This window comes from Petromyzon marinus, chromosome 55, assembly GCF_048934315.1.
Source record: "Petromyzon marinus isolate PM22_M1 ecotype Great Lakes invasive population chromosome 55, UKy_Petmar_22M1.pri1.0, whole genome shotgun sequence".
NCBI classification, from domain to species: domain Eukaryota; kingdom Metazoa; phylum Chordata; class Hyperoartia; order Petromyzontiformes; family Petromyzontidae; genus Petromyzon; species Petromyzon marinus.
This window is the reverse complement of record NC_133721.1, coordinates 11,129,591-11,155,827: the sequence shown is the minus strand read 5'-3', so window position 1 is coordinate 11,155,827 and position 26,237 is coordinate 11,129,591. Positions and strand designations below refer to the sequence as shown.

General features: G+C 57.2%; 1 protein-coding gene across 1 annotated transcript; it reads right to left on the bottom strand.

The window, feature by feature from the left end:
- Positions 1-1,251: 1,251 nt before the first annotated feature.
- On the bottom strand, positions 1,252-25,619 carry LOC116954427 (E3 ubiquitin-protein ligase RNF13-like). Its single transcript, XM_032974935.2, has 10 exons — positions 25,410-25,619; positions 20,934-21,072; positions 18,584-18,664; positions 14,227-14,352; positions 12,283-12,370; positions 11,971-12,061; positions 11,549-11,654; positions 10,864-10,957; positions 9,329-9,409; positions 1,252-6,557 (listed from the first exon to the last, which is right to left on the bottom strand). The coding sequence occupies exons 2-10, from the start codon at positions 21,048-21,050 to the stop codon at positions 5,824-5,826; spliced, it is 1,518 nt and encodes a 505-aa protein (XP_032830826.2). The 5' UTR covers positions 21,051-21,072; positions 25,410-25,619; the 3' UTR covers positions 1,252-5,823.
- Positions 25,620-26,237: the final 618 nt, after the last annotated feature.

Below are 26,237 nucleotides of genomic sequence, written 5' to 3'. Positions count from 1 at the left end.
ACTGGAAGGCAGGCGACGCAAGTGGGACGCGACGCGGCTGCGAGCCACCAGAAGTCCCCGGGGGGACTTGGTCCCAGACCGTGGCGCAGTGGAGCGCGTTTGTGGGCCTCAGTCCGGCTGCGGCATGGACACCGAGCAGGAAAAATGAGGACCGCACGGCGCGGTAGGCTCTTGCGTGGGTCAGCGGTGTCACCATTACCCTGCCCTCAAATCACAGGATCGGGCCCCGTAGCCAGGCGAGACGCGTGGCCCTGTATGCTGCCAGTGCCGCCGCTACTACATCGGATACAATATCGGTGCCACGGTGGCTAGGAGATGTTAACTACCTCGCCTGGTATGCAGGAGGTCGTGGGTTCGATACCGCCCCCGACGCCTGCTGTGTATTTGGAGTTTGCGTGTCTCTCTCTCTCATCATCATCACGGTGTCTAGGAGATGTTAACCACCTCGCCTGGTATACAGGAGTTCGTGGGTTCGATACCGACCCCGACACCTGCTGTGTATTTGGAGTTTGCCCGTCTCTCTCTCTCCCCGTGGTCGCGTGGATTTTTCTCCGGCTCCTTCGGTTTATTCCCCCTCGACATTTAGAATCGCCGTGCGTTTAGAGTGTTCGGCTGCAATACATCTCCACGTGATAAGCCATGACGTTGAGCCATTATTTGTGGCCACGTTTCGAATCGACGTCACGCGTTCAGAGTATTTGTCTGCCTGCGTACAAGTCCGAGCGACGACGACTAGCCCACTTCGTCCAGCCGTCATTTGCCAGGGTCGCTTCCGAAGTAGCGACGTACCAGCTCAGTGTCGCCTTAGCTGCTGAAATAAAAACGTCGTTTGTAGTTTGGTCGACGTCGCACCGACGAACACTCTCGGGCAGCAGCAGCAGCAGCAACAGCAGCCGCCGCCGCCGGCCTGTGATGAGTTTCAGCGGCTCGCCCGTGGTGGAATTCCCTCCCATTAACCTCCCATGAACCTCTCCTCCCCCGAGCTCTTATCCCGAAACCCTCGCGCTCACTGCCGAGAATCACCAACCCAGCCGTTTGCACCATCCCGGCGTGCCGCTGGCCCGTGGTTTATTTCCCCTTCTTCTCATTCCTCCTCCTCCTTTCGGGGAGGCCTTTTCGGCCGACGCTCGGCAACCACAATACATGGGATGGCGTGGGGGGGTTGGTCGTGGTATCCTGGACGTGGTGTGCCGGATCGTACGAAGGAGCACCACTCGCAAACAGCCGGCGTCGCCGCCGCTCTCTCTCCTCTCGGGTTAGGGGGAGTTTATTGGGAACCGCGAGCGTGGACAGCGTGAGGGTGAACACGAACTCAGCCAGGGTGAACACGGACGCAGCGCGAGGGTGAACACAGACTCAGTCAGGGTGAACACAGACTCAGTCAGGGTGAACACGGACAGAGTGTGAGGGTGAACACAGACTCAGTCAGGGTGAACACAGACTCAGTCAGGGTCAACACAAACTCAGTCAGGGTCAACACAGACTCAGTCAAGGTGAACACAGACTCAGGGTGAACACAGACTCAGGGTGAACACAGACTCAGGGTGAACACAGACTCAGTCAGGGTGAACACAGACTCAGTCAGGGTGAACACAGACACATTCAGGGTGAACACGGACAGAGTGTGAGGGTGAACACAGACACAGTCAGGGTGAACACGGACAGAGTGTGAGGGTGAACACAGACACAATCAGGGTGAACACGGACTCAGGGTGAACACAGACACAGTCAGGGTGAACACGGACTCAGGGTGAACACAGACTCAGTCAGGGTGAACACAGACTCAGTCAGGGTGAACACAGACACAGTCAGGGTGAACACGGACAGAGTGTGAGGGTGAACACAGACACAGTCAGGGTGAACACGGACAGAGTGTGAGGGTGAACACAGACACAGTCAGGGTGAACACGGACTCAGGGTGAACAGACACAGTCAGGGTGAACACGGACAGAGTGTGAGGGTGAACACAGACACAGTCAGGGTGAACACGGACTCAGGGTGAACACAGACACAGTCAGGGTGAACACGGACTCAGGGTGACCACAGACACAGTCAGGGTGAACACAGACTCAGTCAGGGTGAACACAGACACAGTCAGGGTGAACACGGACTCAGGGTGAACACAGACACAGTCAGGGTGAACACAGACTCAGTCAGGGTGAACACAGACACAGTCAGGGTGAACACGGACAGAGTGAGAGGGTGAACACAGACACAGTCAGGGTGAACACGGACTCAGGGTGAACACAGACACAGTCAGGGTGAACACGGACTCAGGGTGAACACAGACTCAGTCAGGGTGAACACAGACTCAGTCAGGGTGAACACAGACACAGTCAGGGTGAACACGGACAGAGTGTGAGGGTGAACACAGACACAGTGAGGGTGAACACGGACAGAGTGTGAGGGTGAACACAGACACAGTCAGGGTGAACACGGACTCAGGGTGAACACAGACACAGTCAGGGTGAACACGGACAGAGTGTGAGGGTGAACACAGACACAGTCAGGGTGAACACGGACTCAGGGTGAACACAGACACAGTCAGGGTGAACACGGACTCAGGGTGAACACAGACACAGTCAGGGTGAACACAGACTCAGTCAGGGTGAACACAGACACAGTCAGGGTGAACACGGACTCAGGGTGAACACAGACACAGTCAGGGTGAACACAGACACAGTCAGGGTGAACACGGACTCAGGGTGAACACAGACACAGCCAGGGTGAACACAGACACAGCCAGGGTGAACACAGACTCAGCCAGGGTGAACACGAACTCAGCCAGGGTGAACACGGACTCAGGGTGGACACGGACTCAGTCAGGGTGAACACAGACTCAGGGTGAACACAGACACAGCCAGGGTGAACACGAACTCAGCCAGGGTGAACACGAACGCTCCTCGCGCGGGCTCAACCTCGGCGGGACGTCAATAACAAACCCGCGTCCGTGCGACCCACGGCAACAGACGACGACGACGACCACGAGGCATTCAAATCAACGAGCGCCGGGCCCCCGACCGAGGCCGCGGGACGACGGCCGCAGGGGCCAGCACGCCTTCGGCCTGACGGGCCGAAGGCGCGGGGGTGGGTCGGGGCTATCTGAGGAGGGGCCCCCACCCCAACCCCGTTTCATTTCTCGCACCGGGGCCCACGCTAGACGGGCGAATGCGCTCCCCCCCCCCCCCACAACAACATACCCCCACCACCACCACCACCACTGTGTTAAACGCTCAATTTCCTTACATCACCAGAGTTGCTTCGCAGAGTTCCAGCGATTCCAGTTACGCTCGAGACACGCACGCACGAGAGAGAGAGAGAGAGACGCCTTCCCTTCCCTGCCTCGCCCCAGCGTGGGGACAGAGGCCTCCGGACTCACAACCCCTCCTCGTGACGACGACCCCCCGACACCGCAACCTGAACAGAGAAGAGTGGAGGGACGGGGCGACGGTCCGGCACAACCGAGGGATTCGCCGCCACCGCCAGCCCCTCGGGAGGGCGGCGGCGGCGGCGGTGGCTGCAGGCCGCTCGTGCAACGCTCTCAAAATTAAAATGACCCGGGACCGACAGTGGGTGGGGGCGCTGCCCGAGGCTCGCGAACCACCGGCGCGGAGAGACGGAAGGGGAAGCCCACGTCACCGTTTCACTCCCCCCCACCCCGCCCCCCCCCCGCCATGCCTCCCGTGGCCTACGGCGTTAGGCCGCCGCGGCTGACGGACGCTTAACCGGCCGTCACTTCGCCGGCCGGCGAGGTCAACCGCGGCACTCCGCCGGCGCGCAACCCCACCACACCGCCGGCGAAGCGAACGCGGCGTAGCAGCGGCGCTCCCGCGCCGAACGGAATAGCCGGCAGGGCGTCGAAGGGGAGAGCCGCGAGACGCCGGAAACTCGTTACCGTTCACACCGCCCCCGGCCACCCGTGCCGCGTCGGTCGACGGCTCTCGTTGGGCGCGGCTTGGCGAGGGGTGGGGGTGGGTGCCCCCCTGGGTGCCCCCCCACCTCACGCCCGGTTCATGTAAATCGCTCGCCACCGGTGGCTGCGGGGATCACCCAGTGCGGAGCGCCAACCGGTGCGCCACCGCTCTCCCCCAACTGCAAAAGTGGAATTTTATAATCAAGCCGTTCAAAAGCGACCGAGTGTGACGCGATAACGACGACGAAGACGACGAAGACGACGAAGACGACGACGCGTAGTAAGACATGCAAGTGAACACGGCCCCTGCCAGCATGGCCTGCACGTGAACAGAATAGCGACCTCACCGTTAAGGTCATATCAACCGCACCGTTAAGGTCACAGCGACCGCACCGTTAAGGTCATATCAACCGCACCGTTAAGGTCGCAGCGACCTCACCGTTAAGGTCATATCAACCGCACCGTTAAGGTCACAGCGACCGCACCGTTAAGGTCGCAGCGACCTCACAGGTAAGGTCGCAGAGACCTCACAGGTAAGGTCGCAGAGACCTCACCATTAAGGTCGCAGAGACCTCACCATTAAGGTCGCAGCGACCTCACAGGTAAGGTCGCAGCGACCGCACCGTTAAGGTCGCAGCGGCCTCACCGTTAAGGTCACAGCGACCTCACAGGTAAGGTCGCAGCGACCTCACCATTAAGGTCGCAGCGACCTCACAGGTAAGGTCGCAGCGACCGCACCGTTAAGGTCGCAGCGACCGCACCGTTAAGGTCGCAGCGACCGCATCATTAAGGTCGCAGCGACCTCACCATTAAGGTCGCAGCGACCTCACAGGTAAGGTCGCAGCGACCTCACAGGTAAGGTCGCAGCGACCCCACAGGTAAGGTCGCAGCGACCGCACCGCTAAGGTCGCAGCGACCGCACCGGTACATCACAGCCCCTGCGAGCAGTGAACAGGGTAGGAATAGAACTGCTTATAAGATCCGTCTCAACCAATCAGGGCACGACTATTGTCGTGCATTTGCACCACGGGCCAATCACACGCGGTATAATTTTGGCTTTGCTCCATTTCAACACAAAATTACGATTCCTGTTAAAATTCCCAATTGTTTTCATCTCCACACTCACACACGGCCGAGTAGCAAAGACAACGATCGCCCCAGCCCCCTCCCGCCTCCCCGTGGAAGCCTGCACGGGCCGTTGGGGCAAGCGCCGTTAGCGAGCACCTACGAAGACCGGCAACGTCTCACGATGGGTTGGTGTGGCCGGCACCATGGCCAGCTGCGGCTTTTGTCTCCCCCAGTGCTTGTGTTTACACAGCAGCCGTGCACTCGTTTAAGGCCGGGTTGACCGAGGAGAGGGAAAGACGTTGGCAGTGGCTGCTGGGAATTGAAACTCAGGCCACCGGGTTTCGTAGCGCAGAGCGCGAACCCAAGCCAACGCCACTCCTTACACAGCCAGAATTACAGACGGCAGACACACAACAGCACACAGAGACGCGCACACATACATACATACAATGCACACAGATAGAAGCACACACACACACGCACTCAACCTCCCCGTGTAGCCTTAACAGACTGTTGGGGCAAGTGCTGTTAGCGAGCACCTATGAAAGGCTGGTGCAGTACACAAGGGGATGGGTGGCCAACACCACGCCCGGCCGCCTTTGTCTCCCTAGTAGCGATGTTTTACACACCGCACCAGGTACTCATTTGAGGCGGAGTCGACCTACGGGGAAGCCCAGGACCGGTTCCGATAATCGTCACCGATGGTGGCCGTGAGCGGCAATCGAACTCGGGTCGCCAGGTTCGTAGCGCAGCGTAGCGCGCTAACCGCTGCACCACCGCTCCCCACGTGCGCGCGCACACGCAACCGCACGCACGCAGACGCGTACGCCTCACAGCCCCCATCACACGTGCTGCAGCTGGCCCCGGCCTGTGAGGGAATCCTCGTGTTTCTCCACCTGGACGGTGACCACGTCGCGAGCGCCCGGCGCCGCCGGAGCCGGGCGCTCCTCTTCGCCGGCGGCTCCCGGCGGAGCGCCGCCGGCGAGCGCCGGCGCGGCGGCGGGAACGACGGCGTCGGCGCCGCGGTCCCCTCCCCCCTCGGCCGCGGCCCCCCGCCCCTCGCTCCTGTCGAACTCCGACGAGGTGGACACCGTCGACGAAGAGGTGGAGGAGGCCACGGACGACGACGGAGAGGCGGAGAGGACGCCCGCCGCCGCCGCCGCCGCCGCCCGACCCCGCGGGTCCTCGCGCTCCGGACGCCGCCGGTCCCCTCCGTCGGAGGCGTCGCCGTCGCCGTGACGACGCTGCCGGCGCCGCCGCCGCCGCCGGCGCTCCTCCTGCCGCCGGACGGCGGCCGGGGAGGGGGCCCCGGGGGCCATGGAACCGAACGAGGAGCGGCCGGAGCGCAGGAGCGGGGTGCGCTCGCCCTCCCGCGGCTCCTCCGGCCCGGAGTCGGAGGGCGACGAGGGCGACGGCGGGGACGAGTCGCTCGACGGCTCCGAGCCCGACGAGTCGCTCTCCGGGGCGCCGAGCCGCCGGCGCCGCCGCCGCCGCGAGGGAATCACGCGGCGCTTGCACACGGGGCAGGTGCGCTTCGAGCCGGTGAGCCACGGGTCCACGCACTTGCAGTGGTACGCTGCGGGTGACAGCGCGGGAGGCTGTGTGGGTGACGGTTCGGGAGAGTGGTACGCTGTGGGTGACGGGGTGGATGGGTGACGGTGTGGATGGGTGACGGTGTGGGTGAGCGGTATGCTGTGGGTGATGATGTGGATGGGTGACGGTGTGGTTGAGCGGTATGCTGTGGGTGAGTGGTACGCTGTGGGTGACGGTGTGGATGGGTGACGGTGTGGGTGAGCGGTACGCTGTGGGTGAGCGGTACGCTGTGGGTGATGATGTGAGTGTGGGTGATGGTGTGGATGGGTCACGGTGTGGGCGAGTGGTACGCTGTGGGTGACGGTGTGGGTGAGTGGTACGCTGTGGGAGAGTGGTACGCTGTGGGTAATGGTGTGAGTGATGGTGTGGATGGGTGACGGTGTGGGTGAGTGGTACGCTGTGGATGAGTGGTACGCTGTGGGAGAGTGGTACGCTGTGGGTGATGGTGTGAGTGTGGGTGATGGTGTGGATTGGTGACGGTGTGGGCGAGTGGTACGCTGTTGGTGAAGGTGTGTGCGAGCGGTATGCTGTGGGTACGCTGTGGGCGAGTAGTACATTGTGGGTGATGGTGTGGTTGAGTGGTATGCTGTGGGAGAGCGGTACACTGTGGGTGAGTGGTACGCTGTGGGTGAAGGTGTGGGCGAGCGGTACGCTGTGGGTGAAGGTGTGGGTGATGGTGTGGTTGAGTGGTACATTGTGGGTGATGGTGTGGTTGAGTGGTATGCTGTGGGTGATGGTGTGGGTGATGGTGTGGTTGAGTGGTATGCTGTGGGTGATGGTGTGGGTAAGTGGTATGCTGTGGGTGAGTGGTATGCTGTGGGTGATGGTGTGGTTGAGTGGTATGCTGTGGGTGATGGTGTGGTTGAGTGGTACATTGTGGGTGATGCTGTGGGTGATGGTGTGGTTGAGTGGTGTGCTGTGGGTGAGTAGTACATTGTGGGTGATGGTGTGGGTGATGGTGTGGTTGAGTAGTACATTGTGGGTGATGGTGTGGGTGATGGTGTGGTTGAGTGGTACGCTGTGGGTGATGGTGTGGGTGATGGTGTGGTTGAGTGGTGTGCTGTGGGTGATGGTGTGGGTGATGGTGTGGTTGAGTGGTGTGCTGTGGGTGATGGTGTGGTTGAGTGGTGTGCTGTGGGTGATGGTGTGGTTGAGTGGTGTGCTGTGGGTGATGGTGTGGTTGAGTGGTACGCTGTGGGTGATGGTGTGGGTGATGGTGTGGGTGAGTGGTGTGCTGTGGGTGATGGTGTGGTTGAATGGTGTGCTGTGGGTGATGGTGTGGGTGATGGTGTGGTTGAGTGGTGTGCTGTGGGTGATGGGGTGGTTGAGTGGTGTGCTGTGGGTGATGGTGTGGTTGAGTGGTGTGCTGTGGGTGATGGTGTGGGTGATGGTGTGGTTGAGTGGTACGCTGTGGGTGATGGTGTGGGTGATGGTGTGGGTGAGTGGTGTGCTGTGGGTGATGGTGTGGTTGAGTGGTGTGCTGTGGGTGATGGTGTGGGTGATGGTGTGGTTGAGTGGTGTGCTGTGGGTGATGGTGTGGGTGATGGTGTGGTTGAGTGGTGTGGGTGAGTGGTGTGCTCTGGGTGATGGTGTGGTTGAGTGGTGTGGTTGAGTGGTGTGGTTGAGTGGTGTGCTGTGGGTGATGGTGTGGGTGACGGTGTGGTTGAGTGGTGTGGTTGAGTGGTGTGGGTGAGTGGTGTGGTTGAGTGGTGTGGTTGAGTGGTGTGCTGTGGGTGAGTAGTACATTGTGGGTGATGGTGTGGGTGATGGTGTGGTTGAGTAGTACATTGTGGGTGATGGTGTGGGTGATGGTGTGGTTGAGTGGTACGCTGTGGGTGATGGTGTGGGTGATGGTGTGGTTGAGTGGTGTGCTGTGGGTGATGGTGTGGGTGATGGTGTGGTTGAGTGGTGTGCTGTGGGTGATGGTGTGGTTGAGTGGTGTGCTGTGGGTGATGGTGTGGTTGAGTGGTGTGCTGTGGGTGATGGTGTGGTTGAGTGGTACGCTGTGGGTGATGGTGTGGGTGATGGTGTGGGTGAGTGGTGTGCTGTGGGTGATGGTGTGGTTGAATGGTGTGCTGTGGGTGATGGTGTGGGTGATGGTGTGGTTGAGTGGTGTGCTGTGGGTGATGGTGTGGGTGATGGTGTGGTTGAGTGGTGTGCTGTGGGTGATGGGGTGGTTGAGTGGTGTGCTGTGGGTGATGGTGTGGTTGAGTGGTGTGCTGTGGGTGATGGTGTGGGTGATGGTGTGGTTGAGTGGTACGCTGTGGGTGATGGTGTGGGTGATGGTGTGGGTGAGTGGTGTGCTGTGGGTGATGGTGTGGTTGAGTGGTGTGCTGTGGGTGATGGTGTGGGTGATGGTGTGGTTGAGTGGTGTGCTGTGGGTGATGGTGTGGGTGATGGTGTGGTTGAGTGGTGTGGGTGAGTGGTGTGCTCTGGGTGATGGTGTGGTTGAGTGGTGTGGTTGAGTGGTGTGGTTGAGTGGTGTGCTGTGGGTGACGGTGTGGTTGAGTGGTGTGGTTGAGTGGTGTGGTTGAGTGGTGTGGTTGAGTGGTGTGGTTGAGTGGTGTGGTTGAGTGGTGTGGTTGAGTGGTGTGGTTGAGTGGTGTGGTTGAGTGGTGTGGTTGAGTGGTGTGGTTGAGTGGTGTGGTTGAGTGGTGTGGTTGAGTGGTGTGGGTGAGTGGTGTGGTTGAGTGGTGTGGTTGAGTGGTGTGGTTGAGTGGTGTGGTTGAGTGGTGTGCTGCGGCGTGGGGGTACCGTGCGAGCAGGGCAGCACACGCAGCTTGTCCCCTTCCAGGTACTCGTCCAGGCAGATGGCACAAACCTCGTACGGGTCCCCTGCACACGAGACAAAGGTGCCCCCCCGACCATGTAGCCTGTGCGGCACCAATGCCCCCGGCCCCCAGCGCGCCAAGGGTGTGGCCGGCACCACGCCGCGGGCCGCACAGACGCCGCTGCTGGCCGCGAGTGCACTAGCCGCTGAGCCACCGCTCCCCGTGTGCGTACAAAGGCAAAGATCCCCCGTGCACCCGCACCGGCCCCAACAGGCTGCTGGGGCAAGTGCGGTTAGCGAGCAGCGCCTCTGAAGGCCGACAGGGCACACGAGAGGGTGGGGGGCGTGGCCGGTACCGTGCGCCCGGCCGCCTTCGTCTCCCCGCTGCTCATGTTTACACACACCACACCAAGCGCTCAATCCTCGGGCTAAGTCGACCTAGGGGAGGGCCAGAAATGGTTCAAATAACCGCGGCTGATGTTGGCTGTGGCCTAGAAGCGAACTCGGGCAGCAGGGCTTGTTACGCAAAGCACTGCGCCGCCACTCCAATCCCCAACACGCAGATGCACACAGACACACACACAGACGCACACAGACACACACAGACACACACAGACACACACACAGACGCACACAGACGCACACAGACACACACACAGACGCACACAGACACACACAGACACACACAGACACACACACAGACACACACACAGACACACACACAGACACACACACAGACACACACAGACACACACACAGACGCACACAGACACACACAGACGCACACAGACGCACACAACGCACACAGACGCACACAGACGCACACAGACGCACACAGACGCACACAGACGCACACAGACGCACACAGACGCACACAGACGCACACAGACACACAGACACACACAGACACACACACAGACACACACAGACACACACACAGACACACACAGACACACACAGACGCACACAGACACACACAGACACACACAACGCACACAGACGCACACAGACGCACACAGACGCACACAGACACACACAGACACACACAGACACACACAGACACACACAGACGCACACAGACGCACACAGACGCACACAGACGCACACAGACGCACACAGACGCACACAGACGCACACAGACGCACACAGACACACACAGACGCACACAGACGCACGTACACAAGCAATAGGGACAAACACGCACATAACGTAACCGCCGTTCACCACCAAGTGGCGGTGACGTCACCACGGCGATTGCGCCAGGCTAGGTGCACTTTAGGACCAGGTGAACAGACCCAGGTGCCATGGGTTGACCGACCGAGATGACTGGCCGATGCACCAACCGCGCTCCCCACTGTGCCAACTCTGTGTTTTATCGGCCCCGGGGCTCCGCTCGTTGTCGTGAGCTCCTCCGCCCTCCAGCTGTTGCTGGAGGGCGACCTCCAACTGCCCAGTAGCAGCAGCAGCAGCAGCAGCGTCCTTTACAAACACGCGCACACACGTCCGCGTGCAGGCGCACCTTTTTTGAACTTGTGAATGGGCAGCTTCTGCAGCTGTTCCCGGGCAAGGCGGTTCCTGCGCGCCCTCCTGCGGTCCCTCATCACCTTCACCACCTGCGGCGGCGAGAGCGCACGGCGCGTTCACAACGTGCAGCGTCGATGTCGTCGACGTCGTCAACATCGTCGTCATTGACATCGCCGTCGACATTGACGTCGTCATTGTCGTCGTCGTCGACATCGCCATCGTCATCGTCGTCGTCATCAACATCGACATCGTCGTCATCGTCGACATCGTCAACATCGTCGTCATTGTCGTCGTCATTGTCGTCGTCGTCGACATCGTCGTCATTGACATCGCCGTCGACATCGCCATCGTCATTGTCGTCGTCATCAACATCGTCGTCATTGACATCGCCGTCGACATCGCCATCGTCATTGACATCGTCATCGTCGTCAACATCGTCATCGTCGTTGACATCGTCATCGTCGACATCGTCATCGTCGTCACCATCGACATCGTCGTCGACATCGTCGTCATCCTCAATGTCGTCAACGTCGTCGTGCGTGCCTACAAAGTTCTCGGCACTCGGTGCAAAACGTCGCGGCGCCTTTGCCGAGCGCCGCTCGGTACGACCGCCACCGCCCCCAACCCCCCACCGGAGAGGGACGACCGCCACCGGAGCCGTCGCGCCGCGGCTTGCGCACCAAGAACACGACGAGGAGGATGAAGCAGATGCCGACGATGACGAGGAAGGGGATGAGGTAGTACTCAAGCGGAATGGAGAAGTCCGGCGTTAGCACCACGTGGCCTCTACGCAGAGGAGGAGGGGGGCAATCGTCATCAGTCTCCGTCGCCGCTGCACACGCTCCGCTCGCTGCACTCGCTCCACTCGCTGCACAGGCCGCACACACCGCTCACTGCACGCACCGCACAGGCTGCACCCTGCACATGCCGCACAAACAGCTCACCGCACAGACCGCCCACGCCGCTCACCGCACACGCTGCACACGCTGCACCCTGCACACGCTGCACACGCTGCACACGCTGCACCCTGCACGCGCTGCACCCTGCACACGCTGCACACCGCAGCACACGCCGTGCCGCCAGCTCGTCCCCACATGCTCACCCGACGTCGTACACAAACTCCTCGAGAAGGAGGTTGGCCGTGCTCTGCCCCACAAACACCGAGGGGATGTCAATCTTCTTCCAGATGTCGGCTACGGACAGACGGACGGAGGGAGGAGAGCAGAGGGAGGAGAGGAGAGGGAGGAGAGGAGAGGGAGGAGAGGGAGGGAGGAGAGGGAGGGAGGAGAGGGAGGGAGGGAGAAGAGAGAGGGAGGAGAGGGAGGGAGGTTTTAACAAGGTAACTAAGACTTTGATCACACTGGCGAGAGAGATGAGTCGGCACGTGAGGATGGAAATGAGTGCATTTCACTACCATCACTGGTGCCCATGCTGAGCAGCTGGTTGGAGTCGACGTTGTGCACAATCGCAGCCTTGAATCCGGCCTTTTGGGCATTCAGAACCTAGGTGCGCAAGCACACACGCACGCACACACACACGCACGCACGCACACACACACGCACGCACACACGCACGCACACACACACGCACACATGCACGCACACACGCACATACGCACGCACACACACACACGCACACGGGCACAGCAGCAGCAGCATCGACAACACGGTGAGGCGCGGTTCTCATGACCCTACCCAGGCAGACAACCAATCAGGGTCGCTGCGACTGAAGAGCGGGATTTTCCTGCTCGCACGTTCGTGCCCTTGGCCGCCGCTCGGTGACCGCGGTCGCGACCGCCACCGGCGCGTGCCGGGCAACGGCACGCGCAGGGGCGGCCGTCGGCAGCGAGGAGGATGTTCACTCCCTCGCCTGGTATGCGGGAGGTCGTGGGTCCGACCGCGGGCTTGAGTGTTTTCCCACCGCTGGTCACGTGGATTTTTTTCCGTCATCGGAACGGGAAAGGGTTTAGAGCAACGCCGAACTAAATTCGTAACGGCAACGGGCGACTCCAGCCATCTACACTTAACCAACTGATCGTCGGCGATAACAACGTCAACTCCAACAATCTCTTCAACTGACCCGTTTCATTAAATTCATCGCAAGTGCCGATCCCCCATTGCACTAATTAACTAACCCTATCAAACAACGAAGCCTGACCTAGAACCACAACGGCATTCGAGCTGCAGCGTCAATACGAGCACAACGTTGCCTCCACATCATTCCAGACAGCCTATTCGCAACAACCGCCAAAAATAGTCACCGTCTCACACCAATCTAAACCCGACCACCAATCTAAATCCCACCAATCACAAGCAATCGAGCGGCGGCGAACGGCAGTTGCTGGACCGGTTCGTCCGCACAGCGGTCACAGGACACTCGTTTCTCACGCCCAGGACCTCCGGCGTATGAAAAGTGCAACGGGGAAAAATGTGGCCCGCTCTTCAACATTCTACCCTGCAACCACCCCCACCCCTCCCGCCCCCCCCAAGCCCCCCCGGCATCTTCGCTGACAAAATCGATTGCCGTGTTTTCCCCCGTGACGCGACGGCTTGCTGCTTTTCATTGGCTCCGTCGCGCGGTGGCGGGGGGGGGGGTTATTATAATACCCGCCCAGCAATGCGACCCAAAAGCAACCGATGACGAAATCGGTCCGAGGCTGAACGAAGATCCCCGAACGCCGCCGTCGATGCGGCCCGAGACCACGGGCGACGGGTTCCGACCCCGGTGAGGGCGACGCTGGCGCCCAAAAGGCCGGATGGAACGCCCAAAAGGCCGGATGGAAGGCTGCGACCGTGCACAAGGCCGACCCCTGCCAGCTGCTCTGGATGGGCACACACCGGTGTTGAAAGCGAGCGCCGACGCACCTTGTGACTTTTTTTTCAAGAGCCTTCATTCAGACAGCACTAACGATGCCCGGGACCTCTGGTTCTGACAGAGCTTGAGCTCCGTCTCTTCTCCAACGTCTCACAGCTCTCCTTGTGCCGTGCCCCTTTCATACCTCCCAAGCCCCCCTCTCTCCGGAAGCTTCCATCATCCCAACTCTCTTCGTCCAATCCTGACCCTTCCCCACCAACGGCTCTCAACCGTCCTTCTGCAGTCCGCCCCTCTGCTTCCCGCCCGCCCCTTTCCACCTTTCAAATTGTTTCCTCCAATCCCTATCAATCTTGCCTCCCGACCAATGGCCGCGGAGGCCTCTCGGCACCAGCGGGAGGCCTTGGCCTGCTCCCCGATTGCTCGTCCGACCCTACGCTTGTTGTCAGGCGAGCGGGCTGTGGTAAAAAGCCCAGGGTGGGCACGCTGTGGGGACCCCAGTACCCCACCCCCGACCTCGCCCAGCACCACCACCGCCAGCGCTCACCTTCACGTCAAAGTTGCAGTCGTATCGCCTGACGAGCACGATGAAGGTGGAGGCGGCGGTGCTGTTGTGCGGCGGAGGAGCGATGGGCTGGCAGGCGTTGGCCGGCCTGGCGTAGACCAGGTAGCCCTGCGGCGGGGGGGAGAGAGAGGCGACGACGGCTCTGAGCGCCCCGGCTTCTCCGCGCATTGCAGCACGGCCACGGGGGGGGGGGGAGGGGAGGGGGGGGGGCCGTTTCGCCAGACCGCCCCGGCACACCGCGAGCTTGCGAGCAGCGGAAGAGCGCCGCGGCAAGCAAAACAAATCCCTCGTCGTACTGTACTGCTGCGCCAACGTCTATGCCCCGCCGCCGCCTTTGCTAACCCGCAACGCCCGACGTGGTGATGTACAGTGTAGAAAAAAAAAGTCAACTACTCGCAATGGCAAGGGAGGAGGCCCTCGTACAGCAACGAATTAACACGAGGGCTGAACGGGCAACGCGTGCGACATCGGTGTTCGTCCTTGTGTGTGTGTTCGTCCTTGTGTGTGTGTTCGTCCTTGTGTGTGTGTTCGTCTGTGTGTTTGTGTTCGTCCTTGTATGTGTGTGTGTTCGTCTGTGTGTGTTCGTCTGTGTGTGTTCGTCCATGTGTGTGTTCGTCCGTGTGTGTGTGTTCGTCTGTGTATGTGTGTGTGTTCGTCTGTGTATGTGTTCGTCTGTGTATGTGTGTGTGTTCGTCCATGTATGTGTGTGTGTTCGTCCATGTATGTGTGTGTGTTCGTCTGTGTATGTGTGTGTGTTCGTCTGTGTATGTGTGTGTGTTCGTCTGTGTATGTGTGTGTGTTCGTCTGTGTATGTGTGTGTTCGTCTGTGTATGTGTGTGTGTTCGTCTGTGTGTGTGTGTTCGTCTGTGTATGTGTGTTCGTCTGTGTGTGTGTGTTCGTCTGTGTGTGTGTTCGTCTGTGTATGTGTGTGTGTTCGTCTGTGTATGTGTGTGTGTTCGTCTGTGTATGTGTGTGTGTGTTCGTCTGTGTGTGTGTGTGTTCGTCTGTGTATGTGTGTGTGTTCGTCCATGTGTGTGTTCGTCCTTGTGTGTGTGTGTGTTCGTCTGTGTATGTGTGTGTTCGTCTGTGTGTGTGTTCGTCTGTGTATGTGTGTGTGTTCGTCCATGTGTGTGTTCGTCCTTGTGTGTGTGTGTGTTCGTCTGTGTATGTGTGTGTTCGTCTGTGTGTGTGTTCGTCTGTGTATGTGTGTGTGTGTTCGTCTGTGTGTGTGTGTGTTCGTCCGTGTGTGTGTGTGTGCGCACGGTTGTCCGTGTGTGCGCGCGTGTTCGTCCGTGAGCGTGAGTGCGGAGCAGTAGCGGTTAGCGCTACGCTGCACTACAGACCCAGCGACCAGAGTTCGATTGCCGCTCCGGACCAACACCAGTGACGATTATCTGAACCGGTCCTGGTCCACCCCTAGGTCGACTCAGCCTCGAATGAGTACCTGGTGTGGTGTGCAAACATCACCACTGGGGAGACAAAGGCCGGCCGGGCGTGGAGTTGGCTACCCACCCCCTCGTGTGCCGTTCCGCCCTTTTTGCACACAGCGTTGGTGTACGGTGCTTTTTTTCAGGAATATTTTTGCTGGTTTTTTCCCTGGATTTTCTGTGTGCACAGTCACACAAAGTCACTTTAAGATGTTTTCTTGTTTGTGTTTTTGTTTTTTTGTTTGTTGTAGTTGCACCCGATTCAAGAGCCGAATAGCTCACAGGGCTATACCAAAATAAAGAAACTGAAATAGTTGCTCGCTAACAGCACTTGACCTAACAGTCTGTTCAGACTATATGGGGTATCTTTGTCTTTGCCTCTGTGCGTGCGATCGTGCACTTGGTTGAGATGGCGATTGTCGTCCTTCCGTGAGCTCCTGCCAGCAAGCCTTCCACAATTCACATGGCCTCAGAGTGCACCTAGCCTGGCACAAGCGCCGTAGTGATGTCACCGCCACTGAGCGGCGAAAGCTGGCTGCTGTGCGCGTGCACGTGTCTGCCTCTGTGTGCGTGTTTCCGTGTGGGTGTATCTACGCGTGCGAACGTGGCGAGTTGTTGGCGCAGTGGTCAGTGCAGCGCGCTACGAACCCGGCGACCCGGGTTCAAATACCCACTGACGACCAACAACAGTGACGGCGAACATTTTAACCGGTCCAGGTCGACTCAGCCTTAAACGAGCACCTGGTGCGGTGTGTCTTCAGGAGACAAACGTAGCCGGGCGTAGTGCTGGCCACGCGCCCCATCGTGGTGCCACACGCTGGCCTTAGAGAAGGTGCTCGCCAACGGCACTTGCCGTGGGCTACACGGGGACCTTTGTCTGTCTGTCTGCGCGCGGGGGAAAGAAAGCCGAGGCTGCTCCCGGCCGATTGTCGGGATCCGGCCAGAAAGCGGTCGGTCGCGGTCACGTGCCGGGCAAGCCGCGAGGGGGGGGAGCACCGCGGCGCGACGGACACGTGACACGCACCCCGGGAGGTTTGCCCCGTTCCCAAAAAGACGCGCGTGGCCGCGGGCGGCTTCGCGTGCCGCTTCTCGAACCGTCTCCGTCTACCGCGACCCTTTGCCGCGGGCTCCGCGGAAATTTGCGGCGCGGGCGCTCGCGCGTCCCTCGGTTCCTCTCCCCACGCGCCGACCGCCACGTCGTCTCGCCTTCAAAACTCGTGCCGGCGGCGGCAACGGCGGCAACGGCGGCGGAAGCGCCGCGACCGCGGCAAACCCCGACGACGCCGCATCCGTCGCGCGCTTGCCGACGCGCTGCTGCGGCCGCGTGGGAACGCGCTTCCTTCCGACGTCAGGAAGAGAGTGGGAGCCGTGCACTCTTAAATCGTCGTGTGGATTGACAAACTCGTTTCTTGTGAACTGCTTCTTGTTGTTGTTGTTGTTGCTGCGTTTAGTTTGTCGTCCTTCCCCCCCCACTCGCACCACCGATTAGCACGGTTGGCTACGTACGCCGCGAAAGAAGTTCAACGTGCGTACGTACGAGCCCTGCCGGATGAGGCCCTCCCCACGGCGGCTTTACGCGATCCACGCGGGGATTATTTGACCACGCATGGCCACGTCGGGCAAGTGCGGGGGTTGCTGCCGGCGGACAGCGCGTGCACGTCGAGGGCACGGAAGTACAGCACAACGTTGGATTGGTTTTTTTTGGCAGCGGTGCCCTCTGCTCGCTCCGCTGGTGCATGACGGACAAACCACGCAAGCACCGGCCAGGCTCAGCACGACTTAGCTTCCGCGCTCCGACCAGACCGCGCCCCGTTTTCCCAAAAGAGATTTGCTCGGTAAGGCGCTCAAAAGTGAATCTACTTAAAATTCGGAGCGTTGTGCCAGCAGCAGGCAGTCGGCGTGGCTGTTAAGCACGCACTGCGACCAGCGGGGGCTTTGTGTACGCATCACATGACTCCCCATGTGACTGGTCAGATATGCCAAGTGCTCATCCATCCACGCGCACACAAAAAAAAACAGAGACAAAGATCCCCCGTGTAGCCTCAACGGACTGTTGGGGCAAGTGCTGTTAGCGAGGAGCACCTACGAAGGCCGGCACGGCACAAGTGGGGGTGGGCGGCCAGCATCACGCCCGACCGCCTTTGTCTCCCCAGTAGCGATGTTTACTACACCGGGTCAGATAATCATCACTGGTGCTGGTCGTGGGCGGTAATCGAAGCCGGGTCGCCGGGTTCGTAGCGCAGCGCGCTAATCACCACACCACCGCTCTCCACGCGCGCACACAGACACAAGTGACACGGTCACAAGAACGTTTAGTAACTCACCACTTCAATACGAACGTTACGGTTTTTAGCCCCCCCCCCTTTGTCCATTCCCAACGGCACAGAAAGTGGGACTGGACGAGCGCTGTCCATCCGATTCTGATTCTGTCTGCATTGCGGGTAAATATGATCCAGTGCGAATGATATGTTTTTTTATAAAGTTGCCGTGTTGCGACGTCACGGTACCGGAATTGTAAATGTCGTGGGTTTGCTCCCCAACGCACAACCGGTGCGCCTCACGTCGCAACCAATTGGCACGTTTTGTTTCACGCGACAAACGTTACCGATTGGCCGTGTCGGGTGGTGGCGGGTTTAACGCATTAACATTTACACAACCTAACCAAAAATGAAAAACCTTGATTATTGGTCGCGGAAGGACCCACTGCGTGTCGAACTGTACAAAGTTGCGTTGCTATTAGGGACTCTCCCCAGAAGTAGACGGGACACATTCATCAAAGCGCCCTTGCCGGGCAAACGCTTCCGTGGACAAACGCGTGTTGCGGAACACGTGACAGAGTCGCGCGCATAGCCCGCGATTCATTCCTGTGTTCGTGGCGAGCAGGTGCGGGGGGGGGGGGAGGGGGCTGTTACCTTGAGCCCTTCCTTGGGCAGCTGGTAGCCAAACATCGCGGGCATGTCGTCAAAGGCCATGGTGCGGTTGTCCCAGCCGACCTGTGCGCAAGGTGGGGGGGCAGGGGACGGGCGGTGAACCCCTGACGGCTCGTATCACGCGCCTCTCTTCGCGGCCACAAAACCTCCCGATCGCCGCCTCCCGCCCCCCGATGAGTGAGTGTATGAGTGAGTGTATGAGTGAGTGAGTGTATGAGTGAGTGTATGAGTGAGTGTATGAGTGAGTGAGTGTATGAGTGAGTGAGTGTATGAGTGAGTGTATGAGTGAGTGAGTGTATGAGTGAGTGAGTGTATGAGTGAGTGTATGAGTGAGTGAGTGTATGAGTGAGTGAGTGTATGAGTGAGTGTATGAGTGAGTGAGTGTATGAGTGAGTGTATGAGTGAGTGAGTGTATGAGTGAGTGAGTGTGTGAGTGAGTGTATGAGTGAGTGAGTGTATGAGTGAGTGGGTGGGTGAGTGAGTGTATGAGTGAGTGGGTGAGTGTATGAGTGAGTGAGTGTATGAGTGAGTGAGTGTATGAGTGAGTGTATGAGTGTATTGAGTGTATGAGTGAGCGGGTGAGTAACCCCCACTAATAAACGAGCGGCGTAAAAGCGTCAGCGACGGTGCGAACAACTCGGTGAATCGTAACGCAGTCCCCCCCCCCCCCCCCGTCGTTCATCGCCGCGGCCTCGCCTTCCGAGTTTACGTCGGCGCGGGAATGCCCCGCAAAAGTGGTCGCCACTCGCCAAAAGGCGCCCGCAAAAGCCAGAGACGCACCACCACCGCCTCAAAGGAGTGGTTGTCAACCCTCACGTTGGCTACCTGTGTACCCGCCTTGTTTAATGTTGTTTCATCCGAACATCAATATTGTAGCCGATTGTCCATTTCGTAGCTAAGTAACGGCAAGCGAATAAAAAATGAAAAACTCTACGGGCGCTCTGCACGCGTGACGTAATTTGTTCAAGCTCGATGGTTACGCTTGAAAAACCCGCATTGTGTACGGTAATTGAGTTTTAAAAGGTCTTTTATAACGTTCTAGGTTACCATGTGGATTTAAAATGCATCGTAGTCATTTTACATTGGCACATTCATACGTGGTTATTCACCAATGTCTCACGAGTGATATAATTTCACGCATTTATGAACCACCTCACGTACCGCCTGGGACATTTTCACGTACCCCCAGGGGTCCGCATACCCCCCCCCCCCCGGTTGAGAACCACTTGCCCTCAAGGGATGGGGCTTTCCTGGGAGAGGTTAAAAACCTCGTGTTGTGCGTGGCGGTAACGGTAAAGAGACAGCCACAGCAGCAAGAGGGGGCCCCGTTTGTTCGAAAGTGAGACCTCGGTTATGGAAGTCTTTGAATGAGGTGCGTCTGAGTGAAGATGACTGGGCCCCGAATTCATGCTACAGCTGCCTCTGAAATGGCCCCGTATACATCTGTAAAGAAGAACTTTATAGCTCCTCGGATTCCTCCAGTAATAAAGATCCTGATTCTGAAAAGCTGCCACTGGACAAAGCTTTTGTACAGGCGCCTCCCTCTGTAGCAAAACCACCCAGGGGTGAGTAGCTATGCGTGTAACTCTCCCACGTGCTTTCGGCTTGTACGGCGTGTTGATCAGTTCGATTATTTTGCTGCAATAAAATGTCCACGTTATAAGCCACTTTGTTGAGCTATCACCTGTGGCCAGGAACACTTCTGAAAAAGAGCTACGTAGCTCAGTTATTCTGATTCTGTGGGGCTCATTCATGGTTGTGCCGTTTAATGCGTGGGTTTAAGCAGTAACTGTTACTAATCGTAATAGATTTTTGGGTATGGCCACAATATCTAATTATGAAATCTGGTTTCCAATCCATATTTATGTTGCCTGTGACTGAACCTGAGTTTTCACGTGTAGCGAGATGGTGGTCTCGGCGCGGTCACCTGTAGAATTACATAGAAATATTGTGAATTAGACGGGAGACCCATCGACTCGCGTCGACCGAGGTGCGATTAAACCTGGTTCTCAAACGTAGTGAGTTAATGATCTCAGCCTGGTAACCAACGACTGCATAAAAAAAAGTTATCGTGTCAAATTTAGTTTTGCGCTTAAGCTACATTCCAGCTCTAAGAATGAAAAATTACTCTCAGTGACAGAATGGGTGGGAAAGTGGCTGCCCGCTACTTTATGGATCAGAAATCATTTGAACGGATCTCAAAGGTAGTAGCTCCGGCGTATCCGCTTCCGCGGGATGTTTCTCCAACACAAAGGGTTATGGGGGGATGCAATGCGATTGCTTCAAAACCGATTTTTCGCAATCGTGGCAAAACGTTGAGAGAGACACCCACAGCCACAACGTCGCCGGTCGTCGTGGGCAGTGAAAGAATCAGGGCGAGCAGCGTGGCGGAGCACAGGGGGAGCGACACCAGGCCCAGCGGGGCCCGCGCCGCCGTCAGGCCAGACATCACGACGCCGGATGAGCGCACCCTGCCAACACACACAAAACAACAAAGACAAAGATCATTCCCCCCTCACAACCTGCTAAGACGTTTTGGGGCAAGTAGTAGCAGCACCAATGAAGGCCGGCACAGTACACAAGGGGGTGGGTGGCCAGCACAACGTCCTGGCCGCCTTTGTCTCCCCAGTGGCGTTGTTTACGCACTGCACCAGGTACTCATTTCAGGCTGAGTCGACCTAGGGGGAGGCCGAGGACCGGTTCAGATAATCGTCACTTGCACTGGCCGTGAGCGGGAATTGAACTCGGGTTACCGGGTTCGTAGGGCAGCGAGCTAACCACGACACTACCAGACACACACCTACCCACATTATTTATGTGTCCTGTAATCAATTTAGTTAGGAGCATTGTTAGCTGAAATTAGTCAAATTGTGATGTGAATTGGGCATGACCCGATTACAAGGTCTAAGACACACAGAGGCATTGAGTCTCTGTGTGTCTATGTTGTGTCTCTCTCTCTGCTTGTGTGTCCGTCTGTGTGCCTCCGTGTCTGTGTTTTGTCTCTCTCTCAAATTTAGTTCTACCTGATGACGGTTGCTTGTGTTGCAATCGAAACGTCGTGTACTCTATTATTTAATTTATTTTCTTTCTACGTGACTTTAACGAAAGAACCAAAGAGTAATTCCTGCAGTCGCGAAAACTTCAAATCAAGTTTAAAGATACGTGACTTAAGCTGCACGGGGCCAGTAACAAATGTGTTTGCAGTAAGGTGTTGTGTGTATGCAGGGTGACCCATTAATATCATGGAGGTCCCATGATGTCGCTGCTCACCTCAAGCTCTCAATGTTCTTGATAGTGGCATTGTTTTTGTGCTGTTCGCCTTTTGGCGTCCTCTGGTCTAACACTGTTTGAGACTCGGCTCTAAAGAAAGCTGTCTTTGGTGTGGACCAATCAGTTTCAAAGAGAATGCATCATATAACTCCTACAGCATGTTATTTTTTGCATATTCACCACAACTATATAAGTGGCTAACGCAGACATGATTCCTTGCAAAAGGTTTCAGTTGAGTGTTTTAACATTTTAACCTGTTTTACTGCCAGAAAGCGTAAAACCTATTCTTACGACCCATTTAGTCACCACACTGTAGACATCAGTGCAAAAACAACATTCTTGAAAGTCTTTGCATGATTCCCCGTCCAGTCTCAATACCCCCAAATAAACACGTTAACTTCCTCCCCGTGTTAGATGCGGGGGGGGGGGGGGCCCACCACTCTCGCGTTCTTCTTGTCGGGAAGAAGGCAACACGGGCTGATTGTCGTTGCCTGGTTTGTGCCCGCGCCGGCACGAATTCCACAACACGATATTTGTGTATTGTGAGGTGCACCCATTGCATTCGATCAACCCGGCGTGTATAAACAAAGCATGCCGCAGATCGATATAAAACACACACACACACGCACTCTAAAGAAATATGCTCACAATATGAACACACTGGAGATTTAATTGCGGAAGTTACTTGATGTGGGCAAAGTGAGACTAGGTCTCTGGCACTATTGTATCGATCAAATTTGCATTCAATCAGACGATCTCTGGGTGTTTTTTTTTCTTCTCCCAGATTCGCATTCCTTTGCAAATTCCCGCTTCTTTAGCTGAACAGTTTTGAAATATGAAGGGATGCCACTTCTTAACCTTCGTGGAAGTGTAAGGTTATGGTTTTCTAGTTTGGAGAGCTTGGGTTTATGGGGTTGGCTTAGAGGTTAGGTTTTATGTGGTTATGGTTTAGGGTTTTGAGATTTAAGATTAATAGATTAGGGTTGACGGGGTAAGGAAGGGTTTAGGGTCACGGTTTAAGGTCAGGGTTTAGATCAGACGTGGGCAAAGTACGGCCCGTTGGGCTTTTTAATCCGGTCCCGCCGAATTTGTCTACACTGTTAATGTAGATAATAAAGAAGTTCAAGTGAGGTAATTGGTTTGGGTGCAGGCCTCAGATGTTTTCATGATGTTTGATCAGTCATGTTACGACATGTTTTTGTATTGTTCATGTTCATGCAATTTGTTCAATTGCCTTGCAAATAAATGCTTTGCTACCTGTTAAAGGTCAAATCCTTTCATGTAATTATTTTTACACGTCATTTACATTAGTTCACACAAACACTCCATCCATTTGTTCTTGGCCCGGCCCCTCTGTCAAATTTTAGAACCCATTAAGGTCCGCGAGTAAAAAAAAATTGCCCACCCCTGGTTTAGATTAATGCTTTAAGGTTTGGAGGTCAAAGGTTAGGATTTAGGCCTGCAGGTTAGGGTTAAGGCCAGCAGGTTAGGGTTTAGGCCGGCAGGTTAGGCTTTAGGCCAGCATATTATGGTTTAGGCCAGCAGGTTAGGGTTTAGGCCAGCAGGTTAGAGTTTAGTTCAGCAGGTTAGGGTTTAGGCCGGCAGGTTAGGGTTTAGGCCGTCAGGTTAGGCTTTAGGCCAGCATATTATGGTTTAGGCCAGCAGGTTAGGGTTTAGGCCAGCAAGTTAGGGTTTAGTTCAGCAGGTTAGGGTTTAGTTTAGCAGGTTAGGGTTTAGGCCAGCAGGTTAGGGTTTAGGCCAGCAGGTTAGGGTTTAGTTCAGCAGGTTAGGGTTTAGTTCAGCAGGTTAGGGTTTTGGCCAGCAGGTTAGGGTTTAGGCCAGAAAGTTAGGCTTTATGCCAGCATATTATGGTTTAGGCCAGCAGGTTAGGGTTTAGGCCAGCATATTATGGTTTAGGCCAGCAGGTTAGGGTTTAGGCCAGCAGGTTAGGGTTTAGTTCAGCAGGTTAGGGTTTAGGCCAGCAGGTTGGGTTTAGGCCGGCAGGTTAGGGTTTAGGCCGGCAGGTTAGGGTTTAGGCACGTATATTATGGTTTAGGCCAGCAGGTTATGGTTTAGGCCAGCAGGTTAGGGTTTAGTTCAGCAGGTTAGGGTTTAGTTCAGCAGGTTAGGGTTTAGGCCGGCAGGTTAGGGTTTGGGCCGGCAGGTTAGGGTTTAGGCCGGCAGGTTAGGGTTTAGGCCGGCAGGTTAGGGTTTAGGCCTGCAGGTTAGGGTTTAGGCCAGCAGGTTAGGGTTTAGGCCAGCATATTATGGTTTAGGCCAGCAGTTTAGGGTTTAGGCCAGCATGTTATGGTTTAGGCCAGCAGGTTAGGGTTTAGGCCAGCAGGTTAGGGTTTAGGCCAGCAGGTTAGGGTTTAGGATAGCAGGTTAGGGTTTAGGCCAGCAGGTTAGGGTTTAGGCATGCATGTTAGTGTTTAGGCCGGGCAGCTTAGGGTTTAGGCATGCAGGTTAGGGTTTAGGCCGGCATGTTAGGGTTTAGGCATGCAGGTTAGGGTTTAGGCCGGCATGTTAGGGTTTAGGCCGGCATGTTAGGGTTTAGGCCGGCATGTTAGGGTTTAGGCATGCATGTTAGGGTTTAGGCCGGCATGTTAGGGTGTATGGCTTAGGGAGACGAGTCGCAGCGACTTTCTTACCACGCCTCGCATGAGCCCGGCTACCCTGAGTTCAATTCCCGGCCACGGCTAGCATCAGTGGCGAGACACACCTGAACAGGCCCTGGGTAACACCCCCCCCCCCCCACATTCCCCATCCCTGCTCTGTCCAGTGTGGCTAAGTATGGTCAAACAACCCCCGTAACGAGGCATAGTAGCGCGGGGAGCCCCTCGTTCAGCGTGCGACAAATGAGTAAATAAGCGCGTGTGTTCGCGTCTGCGATATGCCCATGCGTAGTCGTTTCCGCGTCTGACTCTCGGTTTGCCCCTCTAGGTTATCACTCAAGTAACGTCTCAGAATCAGTCCGAAAGGCGCAGACGTGCAGATGCAAACACCAGTCGCTGCATCGCGTCTTGTCTGTCCCACACCTCGATGGCCCTCGTCAGCCGTGGTCAATCCACTGGAGGAATGAATGCCTCTCAAAGCCGCCGCCACGTCGAACGATCGTGCGATGTTCTACGCAAACATTATCTCTGCATCCGTAACATCGGTTTTTTTTTGGGGGGGGGGTGGGTTCTCTGCGTCTGTGTGTTCGGTCACAGCCCCATCTTTCATGGTCTCTTAACGCCCCTGCTTAATGTCGAGAAGGCCTTTGCGTCGGAGGCCCGCAAGCACACAACCGTTATTTATAATAACAACACCTATAACAATAATAATAACACACTGCACAGTTTACGGAAGCTTGTGTCGCACCCCCGCCATAAAATGTAAAACCCCTACCGGTCAACACGCGCCTCTCCCGGCAGCGACAATCAGGTAAGCCGGGGGGGTAGGCAGCACGCGCTCAGGCCTAGAACCCCCCACCCACCCACCCACAAAAACAAAATCCGAACAAGCGAATTCTCGCCACCCTGCCCGGCGCGCTCACCCCGAGCGGGGGACGGAGTCTCTGGCGCCGGAGTCTCGACGGCCGCTGGCTGCCTCCTCGAATCTCCCCACTCGAGCGTCTTTCTCGGCGTCTTCAACAACGCCTTGACCCAACAAGACGCCGGATGGCACTGAGGTCAGGTGACCTCTCTCCCCCCCCTCTTCCTACCCCAGGTCACGTGCCCGGCTCGCGCGCCTCTACATTTGCTAGAGTGGATTGGCAACCGAGTTGGGGGAGGGGGTGGGGTGTATCGTTTCACATTTCATAAAGCGGATAGGCGCCGCCGCAATTTGTTTTTTTTAAAGGAGGAAGCTGCGTAGCCAATCAGAGTGGGGCGCGGCCCAGGGGGAAGGTTGGGTGGGGGGTTGTTGATGCCGCGTGACCACGGAGGGTGGGGGGAAGTGGGGGGGTGAGAGGGGGAAGGGATGGGAGGGGGGAATGAGAAGGGGGTGAGAGGGGGGGTGAGATGGGGTGGGATGAGAGGGGGGGATGAGAGGGGGGTGAGGGGGGGGATGAGAGAGTAGGGGGTGAAAGGGGGAGTGAGAAGGGGCGGTGAGAGGGGGGATGAGAGGGGGGGGATGAGAGGGGGGGGGATGAGAGGGGGGGATGAGAGGGGGGGGATGAGAGGGGGGGATGAGAGGGGGGGGGATGAGAGGGGGGGGTGATTTCGCGCCGGGTTGGTAAAGGCGCACCCCTGCAAGTGCCGTGCTCACGCCACTGCTGGTGGAGGGAGCCTGAGAGACGGGACCGAATTATCCAATCCCCACATTTTGTACCCCCGCCACGCGCGGGCTGATTCGGCTCCAAGCAACCTGGCGCGTTGTTTCA

What these genes read in the sequence shown, in the direction of transcription:
- LOC116954427 (XM_032974935.2), bottom strand. Translation starts at nt 21,050, where the DNA reads ATGTCTGGCCTGACGGCGGCGCGGGCCCCGCTGGGCCTGGTGTCGCTC. An exon ending in CGACCGGCGACGTTGTGGCT is followed by an intron (nt 18,665 to 20,933) that starts GTGGGTGTCTCT and finishes CCTTGCGCACAG; the next exon opens with GTCGGCTGGGACAACCGCAC. An exon ending in CAGCATGGGCACCAGTGATG is followed by an intron (nt 12,062 to 12,282) that starts GTAGTGAAATGC and finishes GTCTGTCCGTAG; the next exon opens with CCGACATCTGGAAGAAGATT.